This window comes from Nematolebias whitei, chromosome 18 (assembly GCF_014905685.2).
Source record: "Nematolebias whitei isolate Nwh7 chromosome 18, NemWhi1, whole genome shotgun sequence".
NCBI lineage: Eukaryota > Metazoa > Chordata > Actinopteri > Cyprinodontiformes > Rivulidae > Nematolebias > Nematolebias whitei.
The window spans coordinates 24895838-24920029 of record NC_056515.1 but is presented as its reverse complement, the minus strand read 5'-3'; the positions used below and the strand labels follow the sequence as shown (position 1 = coordinate 24920029).

At 39.3% G+C, this 24192-nt stretch overlaps 1 protein-coding gene across 1 annotated transcript in view; it reads left to right on the top strand.

The window, feature by feature from the left end:
• Nucleotides 1–1680: 1680 nt before the first annotated feature.
• ctif (CBP80/20-dependent translation initiation factor) overlaps nt 1681–24192 on the top strand; it is a 60310-nt gene continuing 37798 nt past the window's right edge. The window contains exons 1-7 of the mRNA XM_037691880.1: nt 1681–1830; nt 12585–12802; nt 13866–13937; nt 18089–18211; nt 20478–20551; nt 22030–22134; nt 22303–22381. Of these exons, the coding sequence (XP_037547808.1) occupies nt 12626–12802; nt 13866–13937; nt 18089–18211; nt 20478–20551; nt 22030–22134; nt 22303–22381 (630 nt within the window). The 5' untranslated portion in view covers nt 1681–1830; nt 12585–12625. The remainder of the gene's footprint in view (nt 1831–12584; nt 12803–13865; nt 13938–18088; nt 18212–20477; nt 20552–22029; nt 22135–22302; nt 22382–24192) is intronic.

The window sequence follows — 24192 nt, the reverse complement described above, 5'->3', positions numbered from 1 at the left end:
TATGGCACAGCTAAGGATAGACATGGGGCTGGGAGAGCTGAGTGAGAGGGAGGCCGAGGAGAAACGGAAGACGAAGCATAAAAGAAGAGAATAAAGGGTCACTCAAAGTGCTGATGTCTCCCTTTATTTACCTCTGATTATGATATTCAGCATGCCTGAAAGAGAAAGGAACTTTTTCCTCACATTCCTTTTTTAATCTTTACTTTTATTGATCTAATCATTTCATTGCTCATTGTTTTACATAAATCTGGTGTTTGACAGTGACAAGTTTTGCTCAGTGCTTAATTGATGCTTTAATAGTCAGCCTGTCTATTATATTGGTTGTTAATATTCACACAAGAAATTGGAGGTATGTTGTTTTAAATGCACTTCTTTTATTTTCCACAAGGGGGAATAATTTCACGGAATGCCCTGAGAAGCTTTCAACACTGCTTTGTGTACTTTGGAAGTGTAGTCAGACAAAAAGAAATACTACTTTAAATGTTATGATATGGAAAGTTTATGAAAAATGTAAACCACTTGTGACTTTTTTCTTCACATGAAATATTTTTAAATTAACTCAAGCAGACTGCACTCGCAGCAAATAAATGAAATATAGCTCTTTATTGCTTCGTAGTCCGCTTTCATTGTGAACAAAACCAATATATTTCAACAAACTTTAATGTCTGTATAAAAGGCAGTTGTATTTGTAAGGCTAAAATAAAATAAGTTTAAAAAACTTCTATAAACATAAAAATTGTACCATATTACAAAAAAGTATTAAAAACAAACAAACAAAAAACCGACTAAATTTAACAAAAACATTTGCTTTCTGATTGCTAGATTTAAAAATAACAAGAAAGCAATAAAAACACACACACACACAGGGTTTACATTTATATAGCTAACTTACATAATATATGATTACCAGTTATATTATATTATATTATATTATATTATATTATATTATATAACAACATAGGTGAGTGGTGGCGCAGAGGCTAGAGAAGGTGGGCCTGTGATCAGGAGATTGCCGGTTCAACTCCCAGTACTGGAAACATCAAAAATGTGGATGGGATTGTTGAAGCACCCACACCTGCCTCCACCCTCACTTTCCCCACCCTGGGCCCTTGAGGATGGCCCTTAACCCCCCATCTGCTCCCCCGGGTACCTACTTGGCTCTTTGCTCCACACAGAGGGCTATGCTTGGTGGTCTGTGGCTGCGTCAGGAAGGGCATCTGGCGTAAAAACAATTGCCAAGTCTTTGTGCGACAATTCGCTGTGGTGACCCCTGAAGAAGGGAGCAGCTGAAAGAATTAGAAATATATATATATATATATATATATATATATACATTTATTGTATATCATAAAAATTCATAGAATGGTCAAATTTCATTTTTGTTTAATCTCACCTTTTTAGACATCAAATAAATAAATGAGTAAATTTGAAGCATTAGTAATAATTTCACATTTATTTATTGAAAGTTGAGCATAACTGGTTTTATTTTATTTATATGTAATTAATATATTTAAGTCTCTTGAAGCAGTTTTCATTACATTGCACTCTATCAAATCTCTTGGTAATAATGCAGGTGTAGAGGCATCATTACTGAACTCTATTTCCCAGAATGCTCTACTGTTGTTTGCACGTGTCAACACTGCCAGCAGACCGGACTGAGCGTCACATTCCTGCATTCCAGTTTCCCTCAGTGTGTGCAGACGGAGTTACCAGCGGATAGCTAATCCTGTCCTCTTCCCCCCGGTTCTGTGTGACAAACACACCCATGACACGGCGGATTTGACTCAGGGGGAGACCCCAGGTTCTCCAGAAGTTAGAATCTCTCTTCGGGTAAGGATTTGTTCTGATTTACGCCATTTGAAGCCGTATTTCAGCTGGAGTTTTCACCGTGGAGAGCAGGGAACAGTTTTATAAGAAGAGCTGCATTGACTGCGTTTTTTTTTTTTTTAATAGCTAGCTTTACTCTTTTCACCCTCCATGCTGCACCTGTTGACGTTTCACTGACGGGGTGCGGTTTGAAACCAGAATTTGTGACCTATTGTTTATTGTTGTTCTTAATGGCTAAAGCTAGCTGGCTGGTTAGCCGCAGAGCTTGCGTCACCATTGTTACCGGTGAGACTGGAGCAGAGACAGCAGGCAGGGCGTGGAGGTGTCTCCAGATGTGGGTTTTGTTATTGCAACGTGGACCTTTGTGTCTTGTGGGTTTTAGTAACCAAAGTCCTGTCAGGAGGATGCAGCACACGGCTGCAAACCATAGCACATGGGTGTGGCTAACATGTATTAAACATGTAAACATGGGATCAGTGTAGTCATGTGTTATTCCTCTTCTAGTAACAGTTTGTTACAGGTGACAGTGACAGACTGAATGGGACATAGTAGTTTTGGTGGATAAAAGGGCTGAGCTAGCTGCTAATCAGCTGTTGCCCCTGAAAACAAAGGGAGGATCACACCCACCAGTGTTACTGTAGGAAGACACAGAGGGGGCATTATCTAATCTAGTATGCATTGTACTTCTATCTATAGGGGTAATTTGTTATGATCTTTTATAAAATAAAGCATGTGGCACACAGCTGCTTAGGTATCCAGTTTGCTTATAGGACACAGAATGACTGCTAAACATGTGGTGTGCTCTCTTATCCCAGTAGTCAGCATTTTACATTTAAATACTCTCTAACTGCTTAGGAACGGTGTCCAAATCTAGTATTTTATAGAAATCCTCACTGCTGTTATTTAGTTTAAACTGGGTTTGGTGTGCTCTTGACATTCCTGACGTTTCTGCTGTTTAAGAACTGATTGCATCAGAGGGACTTTGTTGAATTAGAGGAATGCTTGCATGTAGTCACAAGACTAAGACCTCATCTAGTTTTATCCCCTGCAGACAAGTTTGGTTTAGATAGGAGAGGGGAAAAGTTTTACTAAATGAACTAAACTAAAAACAAAAATATATGTGTTTCCTTTTGTTCCAAACTTGTTTTTTGTCTGTCTGATGTGATGTTTTTGACAGATATCTTACAAATATACTGCCTCAGCTGAAGGCATGCGCTAATGCATTAGCCTGTCAATTGGTAAATCAGGTTCAGCCTGTACAGTAAATAAGAGGGTTTGTAAATTTAACAACTCACTGCCTCAACACCTTGGTCTCAGAGTTATTTGCAGAACAATAAAGGCAAGAATGGAACTAGTAACACAACATTACTCGATAAAAGCTTTAAAAAAATGTATCCCATTAATGTCATATGCATACAACATATAGCTGAAACAGATACTTGAGCGTTGCATGCTTTTTATCAGTTGGTAAAGATTCTCAGTCATCCAAGGAATGGTAAGCCTAGCATATTTGATTGAAGGCAATTAGACTTCTCTTTATAATGGTTTGGGTTTTCTCAGTTGACGGTATAGAAGTTCAGATGCCTTTGATTGAACTTGCTACGTTAAGCATCCATCCTCAGTAGAAATGCAGCGTATAAACTGAAAACATAGACTGCTTAGTAATAGCAAAAAGTATTGCTGATGTGTAAACTCAGCCTGGACCAGAATGTCATTCAAACCATTTACAAGGAGTTAGTGCATCGTCATCACCCCTCTGATCTGCAGTCCTGGCACACACGAGTGCTTTTGTTGCTGCTACCACCAGGTAGCACAGAGGGCTGTGACGCACACTTTGCGTGCAGTGGTTTTTGAGATCAGGCAGCACATTATGTGGGAGTAGCCTGCTGAAAACTGGAGCACCCCGAGTCACACGGCGTTGCAGAGATCTATAGCCTCATTTCAGGGGAAAATGCTCATTAGGTGTTGCATGGATGAGTGAGTGGGAAAAGAGAAATGAGGAGAAATGACATGGGTGATGGTTCAGGAGAACAAGCAGCAGCTTATAAAGGTAAGATAGGTGGCTAAAATCGGAGAGGACATTGACTTGATGCGGGAACACAGATCACATGCTGCTTTTGTCATAATTAAAGTCTTTTCTATGGCCAAGCTTTAGCATGCACTAACTTGTTTTATCATCTTGAGTGTTTAGGTCTGACCAATAAATGGCCATGGCACTATCAGGCCAACCTTAGTTGCCTCTCTTTTCACCTTTGTGTCCTTTCAGCTTTGAGGTTTACCTCCAAACATGTTGAGAAGCCAAAGAACAGTTCTGTGTATATTTCTGTGTGTGGATGTAGACAAAATGTCATTGTTGGGCCACAGTTACAACAGTTTGACTGTTGTGCACATGCCCTCACTACAGGGACTCAGGAAGACAATGGGGTTATTGTTTTAACCATGCACACAAGCTTATGCATCCCTCTGACCCCCCGTGTGGCATTTGTGGACTATTAGAAACTGGTTTGTTCTAGTCTGATCTGTTCGTTTACTCACTACAGCTTGAATGGGAAACGGGTTTAACAGCAAATTTCTGTCATGAGGAGTTGTCATGTTTTCTTGTTTTTTTAAGAAGAGGTGTTTTTCTCATCAGTAATAGGTTTTTTTTTTGGTAAATGCACCTACCTAGTGTTTGACACTTGTTGCTCTGCCAACAGTTCTGATTCAGTAACTTTTTGCAGCTGAGATTTTACAGACTTAAAGAGCAGATAGTTGAAAAAGTCTTCAGTTCTGATTTTCATGAGTGCTTTAGTAATATAGTGAAATCAACTTTTTTCGTTCATGTTTATGTAAATTTAAAAAGTTGTTGAAAAAAATGTTATGCAACAGAATAGGAGGTGCACTGCATTATTCAATAAATACTAATCTAACTTGCTTTTTGCTAATTTAAAAATATTTTAAGCTGGATCATAATTTGTGGCAAGTTCATTCAGTTTATTAGCAAGTATTCAGCATAACATCTAATACAGTGAATGCACAGTATTAGTCGAGTCTTTAAACTTAACATGTTTTAGCTGTGATGGCCTCAAGACTTTTCTGAATTATAAAAACTCTTAATGTGGTTTTATTAAGCCGTCCGGCCAGTAGTAGACCAGATTAGATGAATTATCATCTCTGCCTTCATGGGCTAAGAACATTGAGATAGACTCCCACTGGGGAGGCTGGATCTTATTTTAGTTCTGTTCGGATTGTAAGGATTAGTAATCGCATCAAAAACTGTAAATCATAGGTGGCTTAGGCTGCCGTTGTTGGATTATAAAATGGGTTGCCATGCATTTTCAGAATACAAAAATGACAAATGAGCAGCTTTAGGTACATCTGTTTACACTTGGTTTGAGAAACGTCTCCTAACTTGAGTCATGAGAGACCACTTGTGATATAATCTCAGTTATTCATGTGATATAATGCAATTACACTTGAAGTTTATGTCAAACAGTCTGCCAACAGAGGAGCAAACAGGCCACCAGACGATCTTATGATGATCACTAATAAACTGACTGATCAGTGTTCTGCTCATGCAAACCCACAAAATTAAACTTTTAACCCCTTACGTTCCATTAGTTGGGAAGATTTGAACTAAATTGCACATGTTTTTGTGGTTTTATTAATATTAAGCATTTTACAATACATCAACTACAGTTAAAGCTAAAAACAAACAAAACAATGAAACAATCTATAAAGCCTCCTAAAAATTCACAAGGATTATTTGGGATTTCATGTCCCTTTATCACAGTATGCATGTATATTAGCTGAGTCGACAAACATCACATTATGAGTGAATCTATGGCAGATTTATGGTATCACATTTTATACGTGGTATTGATTAGTGGTCGTATCTCTGGTCCTCAGGCAAAGACCATGCTGTTGCTGTCCAACTAGTTTAATATCTGTCTGGTTGGCGCTGAGCCTCAGGCAGTCTTCAGTGTGGTCGACTTAAATGCCTGCTGCGACACACAGTACAGATCTTACTCTGTAGGCCATTGCATCAGGCGATCACAGATATCACAGCACCTTCGCACACGTTATGAGTGAGCTATTCAAAGATGCTTTGGAAGTTGTGTTTTTAGTGGTAGCAGTCTGCAGCCTGAGCTTTAGACATCCGATTCACATATTTGGTGGCAGGCGGCTCTTTGTTGGAACAGCTGGTACAGTTAAAGGAGGGAGAGTGGAAGGGTGGAGCAGGGGAGGAGTTTGGACATTATGAAATAAGACTGGGAAATGTGAGGTTTGGAGAGAAAGACAGGGGAAATAGTTGTACTGTAACATGCTGCAATATTAAAAAAAAAAAACCTCTCAAAGCTATAAATAGAAAGAGGACAGCATGTTAACTTTTTTTTTAAACTGCTTCATCATGCAAAAAGGTTTTCCATATTTACCCTAGATTTAGATGGTGGGGGTTAAGGGCCTTGCACAAGGATTCAAGGTTGTCACTCCACCACATGTAGTACATGTGGTGGAATGAAATTGTGTACACAGGGTCCCAGTTACATCCAACAAAAGTATTAAAATGTAAAAGAAAAACAGTAATAAGATCTAAGATATGAACTAAAAAAACGGTAATAAAAATGCACTAAGCACTAGTAATACAAAAACAATACGCCAAACAGCAGCACAAACATGAGTCTGTGCGAGCATATGAGTACAAATGAACACAGCAACATGAAACAGATCAGCAGCAACATGAAACAGATCAGCAGCAACATGATGTGATTTTCACAGTGATTATTCTGGTTAGATGTTCATGAGTCTAACAGCCTCAGGGTAGAAGCTGTTCCTCAGTCTAGTGGTTCTACACTTAATGCTCCACAACCTCCTTCCTGAGGGGAGCGGGGCAAAAAGTGTGTGTGCTGGGTGAGTGAGGTCCTTCATGATGCAGGTGGCTCTCTTCCTGCATCTGGAGGTGTAGATGTCTGTGATGGTGAGGAGACTGACTCCAACAGACTTCTGTGCAGCCTTCACCACTCTCTGCAAAGCTTTTCTTTCTGCAGCTGTGCAGCCTCCATGCCACACGTTGATGCTGGAGCACAGGATGCTCTCCACTGCACACCTGTAGAAGGAGGTGAGGACTGAGCTTCCCAGACCAGCTCGTCTCAGCCGCCTGAGGAAGTAGAGTCTCTGATGAGCTTTCTTGATCAGGCTGGTGGTGTTGTTACTCCAGCTGAGGTTATCGTTCAGGTGTAAACCCAAGTACTTGTAGCTGGAGACCACTTCCACTGCAGATCCTCCTATGTTCAGGTGAGTGGGGTTTGTTCCTTCTGAAGTCCACGACCATCTCCTTCGTCTTCTTCACATATATGTGAAGGTTATTCGTCTTGCACCAGCTCTCCAGGTGTTCTACCTCCTGCCTGTAGCCTGACTCATTGTTGTTTGTGATGCATCCCACCACCGCTGTATCATCTGCAAACTTTACAATATGACAGCCTGTATGGGTAGGTGCACAATCAAACGTGAGCAGAGTGAACAGGTGAGGGCTCAGCACACAGCCCTGAGGAGACCCAATACTGAGGGTTATGGAGGTGGAGGAGAATTTGTGGATCCTCACAGACTGTGGTCTGCTTGTTAAGAAGTCTAGGACCCAGTTGCAAATGGAGGGGCTTACTCCTAGTGTGAGTAGTTTGTCCATCAGGGTTTGGGGAATCATGGTATTGAAGGCAGACAAGGGGCCAGCGTGGGACAAACGAAGGTGGAGGCTGATGTGGGTGCTTCACCTTTCCCACCAACATGTTGATGTTGTCGAGCCAGTAATCTTCCAGTCACAGGCTTGCCTTCTCTAACCTCTGCGTCACCACTCTCCCAGCAGCTATATTTCCATCTAAACTGTCTAAAATGATCTTACTAGAGATTGGAGAATATGCATGAAAGCAGTCCATCATATTTAGCTTTTCTACAAATTATTGATAACAACACAGCCAGTAAGCCTAATTAAGTTTTTTTAGTTGACAAAGTAATAAAATCCTAAATATCCTGATGCATGATCAATATTCCAGGTAGATAAATCGAACATGGTTGTGTCAGGTCCTCTGGACGAGTTCTAAGAAGAACTTGTCCATACGACTCACTTCAACGTGCTAGATAAATCCTAAATAATTTGCTCAGAAATTAGGACGTATCTGTGTTGGGCATCTTTTCTACACAAATGTAGAATGTGTTCAGAATAAAACTGGACAAAAATAGGTGGCGAGATTGCTGGTGCAAAAGTTACAAACACTTTTTGAAAGATACTATTTTTATCATTGTCTTGTACTCAAAGATGCAGTATTAATGAGTCAGCTGAAGTGATGGCGAGACGTGCTTGGTTCATCTGAGAAGCTTGTGATGCTATCAGTTTCTTTTGTTTAGTTAGAGATCAGAGGAGCTACCAGCCTGCAGTTCTTTTTTGTTTCTTGCTTTCTTGTTTCACAGATGTTCAATACAATAGACCTTACTTCCTACTGTATGTCTGGTCTGACAAAATCCTTGGTTTAATCTTCTCCCAGCCTCCTTTTGTTTGTTGTTGTTGTTGTTGTTTTTGTTTTTCAAGTATGTTTAGCACTGCAGACATGAGCTGCAGTTAATAAGACAAAGTTGTTGTTTTATATAAACACTGAGAATCCAAGTGGTTTCCTCTGATTACCATATTTTTCTGACTATACGACGCACCGGATTATAAGGCACAATAAGCAAAACTAAAACAGTTTGACAGATTTTTGAGCACCGTGTACCACATAAATCGGTTCGAGGTCAGTAAGCACAACCAGAGTTAATACATAAAGTGCATTATAAGGTTCACTGTTGGTTTTTGAGAAAATTAAAGGATTTTAAGTGCGCCATTTATTCCAAAAACTACGGTAGTTTAGAGCAGTATGCTTTTCTTACAATTGACTTATCACAGGTTTTGTAAGTATTGATAGCTCAAATGTCTTGTTTTTTTTGTCCGTAGGTGTGAGTGAGAGTGAATGGTTGTCTCTATGTGACTTGTCCAGGGTGTCCCCTGCCTCTCGCACAGTAACTGCTGGATATGGACACCAATGACCACTGCGACCCATGTTTTTAGCTATGTTTGTGTGTGTGTGTGTGTGTGTGTGTGTGTGTGTGTGTGTGTGTGGCGTTAGCAAAGTATCTCAGGAAACGGAGAAAAAAAACCTTCAAAAATTAATGAATGAATGTACATTAATTAACTGATAAACTTTTGGATTCACCATGTTCAAGATGGTCTCCACAGCTAATCAATCAGACCAAGTCAACAACTGGCACAAAAACAGTCAATTTAGCTGATAATGAGCTAAACTTTGGTGTGGTAATAGCTGAGAGTCATTCCCAACACAGTCTGGGCACTACACATTTAACATTAACTACTGGGGTCAGCCCTGTTTTTCTATTTACAAAATACACGATAAACCAGTGGACATCTTTTAGTACTGATATGCAGTCATTCAAAGAATGCCAAGCCTTTATTTATTTATGTGTTCTGATGTAATATAATCTGATTGCTATTATTAACCATCAGTTGCCCTGATTAGCAAAACCTGGAATCTGGCTCTACTTTAGAAAAATCCTATTAAAAAACATCATTATTCTTTTTTTAAAAAATTGATATTTTCAAGTAGGAATTGCTGCAGAAAAAATTGAGTGCTCTGAAGAAATGATGCCTTTTCTTTAAGTGGTAGCTCACATAGCATGTTTTTAAAACCAATCTCAAATGAATGCTATCTGCTACTGCTGATCATCTGAGACTGCCTGGTAATGTTCAATTCCTCTAACCACCAGTTTTTCATTTTTATAATTAGGTTTATACAGAGACACTTAAAAACTCTCCAGAAAAGAGCATGTCATCGTCACGTTTCTTAATTATGATTTATGGAGGGGTCAAAAAAACTTAAATGTGCATAGTAAAACAAACATTTTGTTGACAACATAGCGACAGCACTTATAGGCTAAATGCATCTCTGTGAATTGTAGCATTTGTTTGAATCACCATAAATTGTTTAAGTTGTTTTCAATGGTAGAAATGTTGCCCTGGAGTGACACCTGTCTGCAGCTCAGTAAAATAAGACAGATTTTAAGTTATTGAATATGTTGTGCTGGATGTTCTATATCTTTGTACATCAGCTGCAAATCAACAGGCTAATCGAAGCCTTAGTGTTAAAGTGCACTGCAATATTGACATAGATGGATTATAGTTCAGACTCACCGTCTGATTACAGATTATTGGAGAACATGACGACCTGATAACAATCTGAAGAAGAGTCAATGGGACAAACCCATTGTTTCAAAATCACCTTAACGAGACAAACAAATTCAAGTTTCAAACTTTTCCAATTCAGCCAAAGGTTATACCTGTAGGAGCTGCTGATATTAGAAATGTGCAATGATGAGCTGTAATAGAAGCATATGAAATCATTTTTGTTTTCATGTTCTTATGCTGTAGTTTAATAACAGATAAAGATAAATAACAATAAAGACTATTCTATTCAGAGCAACTATTTGTAATATTTTACTAGAACAGTACCTAGAAAGTAGGGGTGTAAATCACCAGCTTTACCACAATATATTATATTGATTTGTTTGTATGACGATTTTTCTCAATATCACAAAGTCTGTCACGATACGATTTCGATTCTATTCGATTCACAAGTCTGCGATCGATATATTGCGATATCAAATGCCCATCTCATTTACATATAAATACATTTACAAAAACAACTCAAATATGATTTAACCATTTTATTTCTGTTATTACAGGCACCAGGCATTTAAATATATATTGTTCTTAATTAATGAAAAAATAAAAATAAATGACTTGTTCAGTATAGTCTCACATTTTTCATGTTTAAGTGCATTTTTTTAAACTACTTATCTTAAAAGTGTCCTGATTACCTTTCACTTATAAAGAAACAAAAATAGATATTGAGTTTACATAACATGGCTATCAATGTTGTGTTTCTTCTTCAGGTGAATGGACAAATTTGTTGTGTTTCCTGAGTATTTTAACTCACACTGGCACCTGTTGCATACGACATGAGTTTTGTCTGTTGAGCCGTCCTTCTGTTGGAAAACAAAATATTTCCACCGTGTTGATTTAAATCCAGAGTGAATTTCATTTTCTGTGTTTTCTGCCTCGTCTGCCATGTTGCTGAGGCGGCCTCAGAGCTCAGCCGCGCACGTAAACGGTGACACAGGCGTTGCCTTGGAAATGTCAAAATAGATGTGTATTTTAAAGATGATGATATGAATCGATGTTTTAAATTTGCCACGCTATAATTGAATCATTAATCATTTAATCGATATATCGATGTAAATCGGTGTATTGTTACACCCCTACTAGAAATACTATAATTACTGGACTAATAAGCCGCAACTTTTTCACACACTTTGAACCCCGCAGTTTATGCAACTAATTTATGGATTTTTTTTGTTTGTTTGTTTTTTGACGGGCTAACGAGCTTCCTGCCACCAAAACATTTAGCTTCATCACACCCTGGCGCTCACATACCTGCCCGATACTCAACTCTCTTGAGGGGTGGGTCCTCGTGGCTCAATGAGACTACCTGTATAAATAAAGGTAAAAAATAAAATTTGACCAATGAAACTTCAAATTACCATAAATGAAATGCACTCTCACTAAATTCTTCAGGTCAGTTATTTTGCACTTCATGAACACACCCTCCTCATGGAAAACACACCAAAAATGCAGATGTTGCAGCTTTCAAGTTAAAGGCGATCAATGTGGCTGTCGAAGAAGGAAATACAGCTACGTAAGCTTCCTGGTAGGCTACTGTATTTATTTATTTGTAACCAGCCTCGTTACAGGCACTGTTCAGAAAAAAGCCTTTTACTGTACGTATTTGTGTATGTTACGGTACATATATAATTAAAAGTTTAAAAGATCTTTGTGTAAATATCTCCTGTTACAACGTGGACACCCGTGGTTTATAGACAAGCGCGGCCTATATATGTACAAAATTGGATTTTAAAAATGTATTTAGTGGGTGCGACTTAGTTTTGGGTGCGCTCAACTTTTTATGATCATGTCAGAATATTTGCAGTTCTGCAGCCTGAACCAAAACAATGTGGAGCTGACTTGTCGACTGCAACTGCGCAGGACTCCCCACCGAGTTCCCAGGGCTCAGCAGATAGCATTCTGCGTGCTCCAGCCATAAATCCTCTTTGCATGGCTGGCGATAAAGCCTTGATGTAAAGGAGATTAGTAGCAATAGACAGACAGAAAGGAAGCCACTTCACTGTTGGTCAGGGGTCAGGTAACAAACAGGAGAGACAGAGACAGGTATCGTAGTAGTGGAAATGCAAACAGGGAAATGAACATGAATTGGTGTGTGAACGGTGACACCAGACATCGTTTGGACAGATACGGGTCCATTATTTTTATTTGTTAAACCTAAGTGACTGCTGAAGCTGCCTACAAGGACAGTATTGCTGTTGAATATTTTGTCAGGGGTAAGCAATGCAATTATTTATTTATTGTTGCTGACAGTATGTAAGATGTGTACTTGACTTTAATGTGAAATAAAGAAATCTGATTGTGATTACAGTCAACCTTCTGTTTACATTCTTAAATCATTAATTTAACATCTAGGATGCGTTGACTTCTACTTTTTAGTCTTCCATTTTTGATTTTGTCTTGATGTTCCAGGTCTAATGTAAGTGACAGCATGAAAGCTGCTTCTCATGCTGAACTTTCACCTAACTGCCCTCTCCACACCCTTATTCTCTCTGAACAGGTCACTTTCCTCCCCCTCCGCCCATCACAGCAACGACTGCCATGGAGAACTCTTCGGTGGCGTCTGCATCGTCTGAAGCTGGGAGCACACGCTCGCAGGAGATAGAAGAGCTGGAGCGCTTCATCGACAGCTACGTGCTGGAGTATCAGGTGCAGGGGCTGCTGGAAGACAAGGCAGATGGAGACTTGGACTTGGACAGTGGTGGCAAAGAACCACAGGTTTGAGCCTTATTGAAATCTGTTAGCAGCTGGGGTACCAGGGCCTGGCAGTTTGCCTAGTTTGTGTCTACAAAACAAACCAGAGAATTACAGCCTTCTTTCAAACAGCTACCCTTATTGATGTTACCGGAATATAAACTCGCTGTACTTTTAGCTAAATATCTACTTTTTGGTTGTGATCATATGGCTGGTTTTTACAACGGAGCTTTAGGGTCACGCTAAGAAAAAAAAAAAGCAATAAAATTATGAGAATAGTGTTGTAGAATTACGAGAATAAAGTCTTAATATTACAAGAAAGTCGTACGAGACTTTTTTCATTTTTTTGTAGCTCTCGTTTATTTTTATTTTTCCACGAGTCGGACTCTATGACACGACCTGTCAATTAATCCAGTAGGCGTGTCAACAAATGACCAATCCGAAGCTAAATGAGTCGTAATATTATCCGAACTCCGACACGATAAAGCAGAGTTTACCGCATTTTAACTGTGGTAAAATGAAGAATGTTGAGCGTCTTGTTAAGTTATACTGTATTGGTTTTACAAATAAGGAGATAGTTAATCTGTTAGCACTTCAGCATCAGATTATTATCAGTAACAGGACTTTGAACCTGCTTACAGTAAGGCGGTACGCTCTGATGTGCTGGGCTGCTCTCTGCAGGTAAGGAGCATTTAGCTTCAGATTGGCCATTTGCTGACACGCCTACTGGATTTGATTGACAGGTCGCAGCGTGGATCCGACTTGTGGAAAAAAATAAGCTAAAAGAGAGCTGTAATCTCGTAAGCTCGTAATATTAAGACTTTATTCTCGTAATTTTATGGCTTTTTATTTTTTCTTTTTTCTTAGCGTGGTCCTAAAGCTCCATCGTAGGTTGTTCACCACTTTGAATGTAAAAAAGTACATTACTAAAGGTGTGAAATATGAGTCAGCATACAACCATGTCATGGTGTTATAACGAACTGTGGAGGGCATCACATCCTCCATGTACTGGTGTGATTTATCAGTCAACACTCCTAGTTAATTAGAAGGAAAACATGTGTATAACTTAACTCTTTCTCTCCTCCAGTGGACAGACGACTACACTGACCAGAGAGATGATAGTTGGACATCATCACAAGGAAGACGCTCCTCTAAACCTGTAAGTGTAACTCTCACTGTACTTCGAGTCTGTTTATCTAAAAACTTGTATTGTTTCAATTATAAAATAGAATTTAATGTGAGATAAAGTTAACTAATATTCTTAAGGCTACACCCCATATTTTCTTTGCTTATCACAAACCATGAGAAGAACACCTACAGGTATATCAAAAACATTTCCAGTTCAGACAGATACAGAGAGCTGAGATCTGATCATGCTGCAGCCTGGTGACTTTAATAAAACTGAAACTGTTCAGGCAGTCTTATGGTGTGAAAAACTAAAGTTGTGGTGAACAACACAATAAATGTTTAAGTGTAGTGTTCAGTGTGATCAGCAGTGAGTCAAATAGGACTGTTACAATTATGAAGTATAATCTGATTCTTTTTAAATTCCTATATGAAGAGATTTTATTTTTAAAATAGTTTGTAATTTTTTATTCAAATATTACACTCATTCAAAGAAGCTTTATTTTTAAAAAAGACAGTCATGTTTTTATTTATATATGACTTATGGGCAGATTTTTAGGCACCATAATAAAGAAGTTAATATTCTGTTAATCTAAAACACTTAACTGTTTTTTTGTTGAAATTTGTTAATGTTTATTTACATTTTAGGTGTTTTACCATAAAATGTTGAAATGTTAATATTAACCTACATATTAGGACACTTCAGGTGAAAAATTGTGTTTATCATAAGAAATTTTAGAAAATAACATAATTTGGAAAAATGAATAGTCTCTAAGTTTGAGTTGCTGGTCTTATCCGGTGAATACAAAGAAATACTTTTTTTTATTTTTTTTTTATAAAACCAGTGTAAAACAGTCTAGACCAGTGGTTCCCAATGTGGGGGGAAAATGAATGAAAAAAAAATGAATGCTTGAACAAATAGCATAATGGACTGGTTTTTGACTGGGCTCCCACATAAAGGCAAAGCAGAAGATGATGCATCACCAAATATGTTTCCAAACCAACTTCCTTCCAATCCAAAGAGTAGAATATACAACAAAGCATGTCTTGCCTTTGGCTTCACCTGCACAATGATGAATAATGAGAGAGTGCAGTGTTGTCTGTCTTAAAATGCTAGCTGGTGACAGTTCGAAGCCTAATAAGCTAAGATGCCACTTGGAGATAAAACATCCAGAGCACAAAGACAAGTCGGTTGACTTTTTCAGGCAAAATCTCAAACTGCTATGCTCAACGGTGTCTCTTTACTAAAGCTGCATTCGTGCCGGCAAATGCTCAACACAGTGTAAAAAGCCACACACAATTAGAGGAATTAATACTTCACTATGCTATGGTTTAAACTATGGTAAATGTCACAGCAGCTAGCAAACTACGGGCTATTCCTTTGTCCAGTAATACCAGTGTCTGGTGCATTCATGCCATGTCAAAGATATAAAGCTGCAGCGTAATGATAAGGTTATAATGTGCGTGACATCCGCCACTTTTCTCTGCAGATGCATGAAGCCACTGACGGTAACAAAGAATGCTTACTGATAACTTATGTCAGATTCATAGATGGAGATGAGATGAGGGAGGAATTGCTTTTCTGCAAACAAGTTCCTGGCAGAGCCACTGCAGAAGAACTGTTTAAAATCATTGATTCTTACTTGAAAAAGGCCATTCTGAAATGGGAGGACTGTGTGGGGATCTGCACAGAGGGGGCACAGGATATGGCTGAGAAACGAGGAGGGCTGCAAGCGCTCATCAAGCGCGTCTCCCCCAATGTGCAGTGGACGCACTGCATGATTCATTGCGAAGCACTGGTGTCTAAACAACTGAGTCCTGAGCTGAATGATGTAATGACCAATGTTTTCTCCACCGTAAACTACATCAATATACGACCTGTCAAGCCCGGATTATTTCAGCACTGTGTGAGGGAATGGGCTACAATCACACAGCTGTTCTGTTTCACAGTGAGTCCTGATGGCTGTCATGGGAAGGTGCTGTCCTGGGTCTTTGAACTACGAAATGAGATCTGTATCTTTTTCAAGGAAGAGGGCAGTGATCTTTCCTACAAATTTTACTGTAACAAGTTTCTCATGAAACATGAATACCTCAGTGACAAGTTTCTGAAACTCACTTACCTGAATTTGCAGATTCAGAGCACAGACACACCTCTCACATCGTATAGATAAAGTCACAACATTCATCAGAAAAATTGGAATGCGTGGCAGCAGCAAGTGAAAGCTAGATATGTGAACTTTTTTGAGAACTTGAAATCATTCATTGAAGACAAGCTGCAGAACACAGTAATGTCATGCATGAAAGCTCACATCTGCCCTTCATAAACATTTCCTGAGATATTTCTAATGAGGGATTCCAAAGAATACGACTAGATCCATGATCCCTTCAGTGCAACATCGTCTGTCGACATCAGTACATTTAAGGAGGATCAGTTCATTGATCTCACTTCTGATTCAACAACGAGGCTGTAGTTTTAGGGTGCATTCACACCAGCCCTGTTTAGTCCGCTTTAATCGAACTCTAGCTCGTTTTCCTAGAAAGTCCGGTTCGTTTAGGGAGGTGTTAACACGCCATCGAACTCTGTCACGGAACAAAAAGGTGAACTCTGGCCCGGGCTAAAACCTAGGTCTCGGTCCGGTAGAAGCGAACTCCAGCGCGGTTTGAGTACAGTGTGAATGCAAACAGACCTGAGCCCCGCTCCGCAAGGTAAACAAACACACATTTCTCTGACCTTATATGGAGCCGTCAGCTGCCTTGTGTGGAAAAACAATATTCTCCATGGTCTTCTGTCTCATCTTCTGCTCATGCTAAATCCATTTTTGAAAAATGACAAAATATAACTCCTAAAACTGCTAAAACTTGATGCCACTTCGTTTTTATTTTTATTTACAGAAGAAGAAGAAGAAGACGTGTCTTCAGAGGTTTTTGTGTCGTTTCTTTCAGTAGTTCTTGGTACAGCGCCCCCACAGGCGAGTGGGGGAATAGGTTGGTTCAACAGGTTGACTCGACTGCACAGTGCAGTGTGAATGCAAACGCACCAGCTCAAATGTAAACAAAAGGTCATGAATATTGGTCCCGAACCGAGTCTACCGGACTATCTGGTGTGAAAACGACCTTAGTCAAAGACACTGGCTGCATTTTGGAGTGGAGTGGAGTGGAGAAACCACTTCTTTTGCCACAGGTTTTTTTGTTGTTGTTGCTGTGGCCTCAATCAAGATAAAATACAGATCAAAGCTGGACATTGAAAATGAACTCAGAGTGGCAGACTCACAACTGCAGCACAGATTGGAGAAGATTTGCAGCAACAAGCAGGCTTACCCCAGTCACTGAAAAGAAATGAGGATTAAACGTGTCATTTCTGCTCAACAAATCTTGATTTTTTAATTTCCTTTTAGAGAGTTGTTCATGCTTTTAAACCCATTTTGCACAGAGGCATTTTTTTTTGGGGGGGGGGGAAGATTGATGGCAATGTTGAATATTGTCACTGTAAAAAAAGAGTTACATTTAAAATAATTGCATTGTAAAGGTGGGTTGTTGTTTTTGCTATTTAACACACACAAAAAAAATATTTTGGCTGCGCCCTTCCTTGGGGGTCACCACAGTGAACCAAATCACACAAATACTTTGCAATTGTTTGTTTGTTTGTTTGTTTGTTTGTTTATTACACTGGATGCCCTTCCTGTCACAACTACAGACCACCAAGCTACCACGGCCCTCTGTGTGGAGCAGAGACCTGCCATCTAGGGTGGGGGTTAAGGGCCTTGCTCAAGGGCCCAGATTGGGGCAAATGAGGGTGGAGACAGGTGTGGGTGTTTCACCTTTTCCACCTGCATTTTTTGATGTTGTCAGTCCAGGGAGTCGAACCGGCTACTCACAGGCTCACCTCTAACCTCTGCACCACCACTCCCACAACACACCTAAATCAAATGAAAAATGTAAAAGAAATGAAGTGAAGTCAGAGGTCAAACAAGATGAAAGGCATCTGATCACAGCTTTAAATCAATCCCAAATGTCAGTTTTCAGACTTACACAACTGCTCATTGCTTTGTTTTAGATTGGTTACATGAATTTAAATTGTAAAGTGGTAGTTTTATTTATTTGTTTACATTTTATCATGAAGTAACCACATTTTTCTGTCTGACTGTTAGTTTTTTTTATTTATTTTTTTTGCTCTCAACACTGCAGGATGAATGGGAACATAGCAGTAATGGCAGCACAGGTTCTAGGCCCAGTTCAGGATCTAGACCTGGATCTGGCTCACGCTCTGGCAGCAGGGGCCGGCAAAACCAATTCATAGCTTCTGCAAAGGTACAGAAATGGGTTTGTTTCTTACAATTACAGCCCGCCTCTCAATTCTAAACATTAAAGCTCCAGATTTAATTCTCTGAAGGAGCTTTTTCATGACTGAATAAAAAAAAAAATATATATATATTTTGAAACTTTCCAAAACAGCTAAAATTTAACAAGGGAACATTTACAAAGAAATGTCGGACAGTCTCTCCATTTTCATTATGGGAGTTCAACATTCATCATCTTTCGAGCCTTTCTCATTATAGGAACCAAAAATGTTGCTCACTTTTTTTCTGTTCTTTTTCTCATTTCGTTTGGTGTTTCATTATGGGAAACGCTCCAGCGTGGCCAACTATGCTCCAGTGAGATCACATTTGTCTGAGACAGACCAGTTGAGCTGTGCTCAGGGCTCCACCCCCATCATACCACTGTCAACCAACCAATTCTTCCCATGAGAAATTACAATGAGCTCCCTCAGCACATTCAGGCTAGCTACATTAGCTGCTAAATTGTTCCCAGGCATCCCATAAAGGGCACATCGCCGAATGCAGTTCCTGGCTTCCATCGTGCTGAGTAAGTTTGTGCTTTGTGAGAAGTATCTTTGTTACATTCAGGAGCGGCGACCTCGTCAAGGCGAGCTGTTCCTGCTGCTGCTCGGTTTTAAGTAACTTAAGTGGTTAAAGGTGTAATGTGGGTCCTCCATCTTGGTCAGGTACCCTCATCCTATGCATAGCATGCCTGGGTGCCAAACATGCTCAAGCGTCACTGGTGAACCCTCAAGTGTGTCGTGGGATCTCTCATTGGTTCTGGAAGCCCTCCATAATCATCCCTTTGAACCTGTGGATGGGGCAGGGATGACATTTCTTTCTAAGAAATGCTGCTCTGCTTTTAGCTTTAACCACAGCTAAAAGGGCGAGTGATTTACACACTTTATCATCCCTTCCTGTTTGCAGTGGGCACCTGGATTCTCTAAAGTGTGTCTGAGGCCCAATTCAGCTTTTGTGCCTAAGGTGACAGATTCTGTGTACAGATGCTGCTCAGTATATATATATATATATATATATATTCCGCCCACCTTCATTCTCCTTAAAATGGAGCAAAGCCTTAACTCTGTGTCCTGTTTTCATTTAGCCTTTATTTATCCAGGTTAGTCTCATTGAGCCACGAGAACTCATTTTCAAGAGAGACCTGTTTAGGGAGCACATGGTGGGGTTAAGGGCCTTGCTCATGGGCCCAGAGTGGGGCGAATGAGGGTGGGGGCAAGTGTGGGTGTTTCACCTACCCCACCCACAATTTTTTTTTTGATGTTGTCGGGGCCGGGGCGTGAACCGGCGATCTTCGGATCACAAGCCCACCTCTCTAACCTCTGCGCCACCACTCCCCAGTGTTTGGGCACTAAAAGCAAATGCTGACAGGACAACTAGCTTCAGGAAGTCAGACCAGCTGTTCGATTCTTGGGTCTCGGCTAATAAAGGCAAACCAGTATCACAACAGAGGCCAGCACACTGGATTGTGGAGACAATTAGTCTCTGTTACAGATGTAGAAGTACAGAGCCCCCAATTGGTCTGAAAGCCCATTCTACCAGGAGCATGGCCACACCATGGGCCCTGTTTCAAGGGATATCTGTCCAGGATATTTATGCGACTGCTAGCTGGGCCACACCCCATATGTTTATGCACCTTTACAGGCTGAATGTGGCTCAGACATACCTAGCTCATGTAATACTTAATGCTGAACTTCGGAGCCCTCTTAGTCCGAGTTCTGGATAGCGGTTGGCTTTGGGGCTTTCATTCAAGTGGGCTATATCTCCCATAGTGAAACACGGAACAAAGTTAGAAAAAGAACGTTAGGTTACTTAACGAAACTCTGGTTCTTTGATAACAGAATGAGGTGTTTCACCAACACTTACCTCCTTGCATGGACACAGAAAGAAACCATCCTAGAATTAGTAGGTGATCAGTTGACTGTGGTATCATGATGGGGGCGGAGCTCTGCACAGCGTTCAGCTGGTCTGTCTCAGACTGACGTGATGTCATTGGAGCTTCCATAGTTGGTCACGCTGGAGCGTTTCCCATTTTGAAACATCTCACTCTGTTATTAAAGAACCAGGGCTATGTTAATTACCTAACATTTTGGTTGTGTCTAATTTTGTCTCATACAACAGCTGTGGTGCTAAATAGTACCAGACCCAAAAGCACAAAGTTAGTGTGTTGTTGTTGTTTTTTTTTTGTAGTTGCACTGAAATTATTCATGCAGTTTTTCTACTTTTGTGTTCGGTCCTAGAATGGGAATAGAGATGGCTCCTTTGACATCTTGGGGACAGATATTTGGGCTGCAAACACTATGGACTCACACGGGTAGGTACTTGATTGTCTTACATACTTATTATGCTGGTGTATATTTTATGTCTGCATTACAAACATTGTTTCTTGATAATTATTTGATAAATATAAGCACAATGTCTGATAGCTGTTGGCTGTTATTTTCATAATTTGTAATAAATGAGTTTGGTTTGAACTTTTAAACTGAGCTTGGTTTCACTCTGCTTTTGTTCTTTATTTAACCTGTTTTTTCATCTGTCCTACTGTAGACTTTAAGATATAATTGTACTTTTTTAATAAAGTTCATTTTATGTTCAGTAGTCTAAAACAATACTGATTTATTATTATTTTCTAGATTGTCTGCAGACAAATGTTTTCATTGTAGTAATAAATGTCATGCTAAAAATAAATTACATCAAGTGTGTTTGGCAGCACTGTCACTCCAAACAAAGACGCATTTGTTTTGTTGAGGTTTATTTTATTTCAGTCTTAAGGCACGTTATCACATCAAAAGAAGAACTTGTCTCATTTAAGAATTTTAATTCTCAAATGCTTTAAAGTTACTGTTCTCAGAAAACCTCTGTGCGAGTCAGCCTGTCTGTAAGAACATGACTTTCACAACATGGGTCACATGTAAAACTAAACAGAAAAATTAAAAAGAACCAGGATAAATAAAAACTGTGGCAGAAGATCGTTTTGCCATAGAAACACACACAGCAGCCTCACATAACTGCTTAAGCCGCATTGTCACATCTGAGCAACGCAACCAGAGCGGGATGATGTGAGCATCTCTGCCCCCACACAGACAGTGATGATATAAATTACATCATTTCTGCACTTTTTTTTCCTAGTCTGTGAGGTAAAGATGGTTCAACAAAATATTTTTGCACATCATGACATACTGAAAAAATTAAGCAAAGCTTAAGAGACAGGTGTGCTATGTTGGTTTAACAAAGTTTTTAACCTCCTGAGACCGGAACTCTGGTTTGCGATGCGTTTTTCATATCTCTTAGATATTTGTGATTAGATGGACCTGATTTGTGTATAAATAAAACTTCCTCTTTGAACAGGAAGTTGTATTTTGTTACATGGTTATGACATACTTTTGTAAAAAAAAAAAAAAGAAATCCTCAGATGGGGACAATTCGCTTATTTTACAGCATAACACAACAACATTAACATGGCTTAACAAAGTATAAAACACTATTGAACAGAGTGAAGTATAAGGTACAGCAAAGCCAAAATGTAATGTCCCCATATGTTGATGCAGGGTCTCAGGAGGATAGTAAATACACCAAGTTCTCATGTTCCAAAATGGCTGCTTTTTATTTCTACATTAAAAAATGAGAAAATAATGCTGCTGTAATACAAACATTTTGATCATTTAAATCTAGTTGTATTTATTTAAGTGAAGAACGAAGATGTTAAATTTAATCTTAAACACTTTTTTTAACCGTTTTCCTGCCTTTTTTTCCTCCACATACTAATGCATCATGCTGGTTGTTTTACTGTAGAGGTGCAGGTTGGGATGTGCAGCCAGAAAAGCTTGACTTCAGCCATTTTCACAGAAGAAACTTCAGAGGAATGCCAAAGCCCCTGCCCCACATTGACAGAGAGGGGTAAGATTTATCCTTTTATTGTATATCTGCAGGACGTGCTGATGTTGACTTGCTCAATCATCAATGTGGATTTGATTACTTCTTACTGTCAAAGTTATGTGGTACAAATTATATTCCAGATAGTTACAGTTCACTGAATCTCTGTTTCTCATTTTTCCTTTGTTTCAGTATGAACAAAAACCAGTTTGCAGAGGATGATGGAATAGACATGAATGACCTGGAGAGGTTCCTACCTCATCTGCACTCTGTAAGTTAGCAATTTATTTCTTGGTGAAACTAACTCTTTTTTTTTTTTTTTTTGGCTCATCTTTTTCAGTCTGACGCAGTATGTCTCATCACTTATTTGATTAGTAAAACAAGTGTTACAAATGCAACGCTTACTTTAGACAGAAAGTGCCTCATTGGATTTACCTTTAGTTGTTGGAGGATGGCCTCTGGTGGTGAAAAAATATATAACAGTCATTAAACAGCAATGGCACTAGAATCAAAGCTTTTGGTACAATCTTCCATCCATCCATCCATCCATTTTTGTACCTGATTTTTCCTTTTTGGGTTTTGGGATAACTGGTGTCTATTTCCAGCATTCACTGTGCAAAGGGTGGGGTACACTTGGAAAAGTTACAAGTCCATCTCAGGGACACTTAGAGACAAATGAGACAAGCAATCAATAACACTCTCACTTACACCTAGGGACACTTTAGTTATCATTTAATCTAACATGCATGCTTTTGGTCTGTGGGAGGAAACTGGAGACAACCCACAAGTACACGGGTACAGCTTATTGCGGTACAATTAGTTTAATACAATGACACAAATTGAAACATAGCACAGCAATGTATTTCCTTTTTTTTTAAATAAATTATTGAAACACATTTTTTAAATCAATTTAAACTGGCTATTTATAAATGAACCTTTGGTGTTATCTAACAGTGGGTTAACTGAGATGTACTGTAATGTAATGCTCTACCTCCCTCTATTGGCTACATAAAGATATGACATTTAAGACCAGAGTCTGTTAAATTAAATTTTATTATGTATATTTATTTTATTATGTATATTTATTTTTTTGCCCGTTGATAATTCTCACATGTCAAATAAATGCCTTTAACATGTCTGTTTTTTTTTTTTTAGTAAACACTGTTTATCTTAATATTAAACCCTGCATTAAGTGACTCCACAACAAAAATTCATATCCCAATTAAATGTGAAAAACATGTTTATTATTGTAATAGAGGTGTGGGGTAATTTGCAATTTTGATCACTTCCTATAAACTGAAAACTAATTGCAAGTAAGACTGCTATTAAATGTTTGGCTAAAGTTTTTAGGACATTGAACAGTGACTAAATAAGGATGTGGGTATTTTCAGTTCATACTGTATGTCCTGTAGTCTACAAGTTGTATACAAAAGTTTCCCGATCCCTTTACACCAAACCTCTGACTATAATGAGTTTGGCTGTAACAGGGTGAAATTGATTTTGCAGCTGTGTAAACCATGACAGAGGGTATTACCGTAAGCCTTGTGTTTCTAAGGTGGCAGAGTTTACTTCTTGTTACAAATGTCACCATCTCTCTTCCCGCCCTAATTTCTGAGCCAAAATGTCTTGCGTCTCTCATAGTGGCTGAGCTGCAGTGTCGTCCTCTTACCTTCCATCTTGGCCTTTGAGCTGAGCATGTTATGCTTTTCATAGTCTTTCAACCAGTCTAGTTGTACTACCAGGATGGCTTGTTTACTGAATAGTCCCTAACCCAAAATCAGTTTCAGCTTATTTGGTTCAAACCACAGGTACGGCATTGACTGTGTTTGCCTGCTGTTTGAGATTCTTCTTCTTCTTCTTTTGGCTTTTCCCTTTTCAGAGGTTGCCACAGCGAGTCATCCTCCTCCACCTCACTCTGTCCTCTGCACCCTCTGTCCTCACTCCAACTACCTCCATGTCCTCTCTAACTGCATCCACATATCTTCTCTTTGGTCTTCCTCTTGGTCTTTTTCCTGGCAGCTGCATTTCTAACATCCTTCTACCAATATACCCACTGTCCCTCCTCTGGACATGTCCAAACCA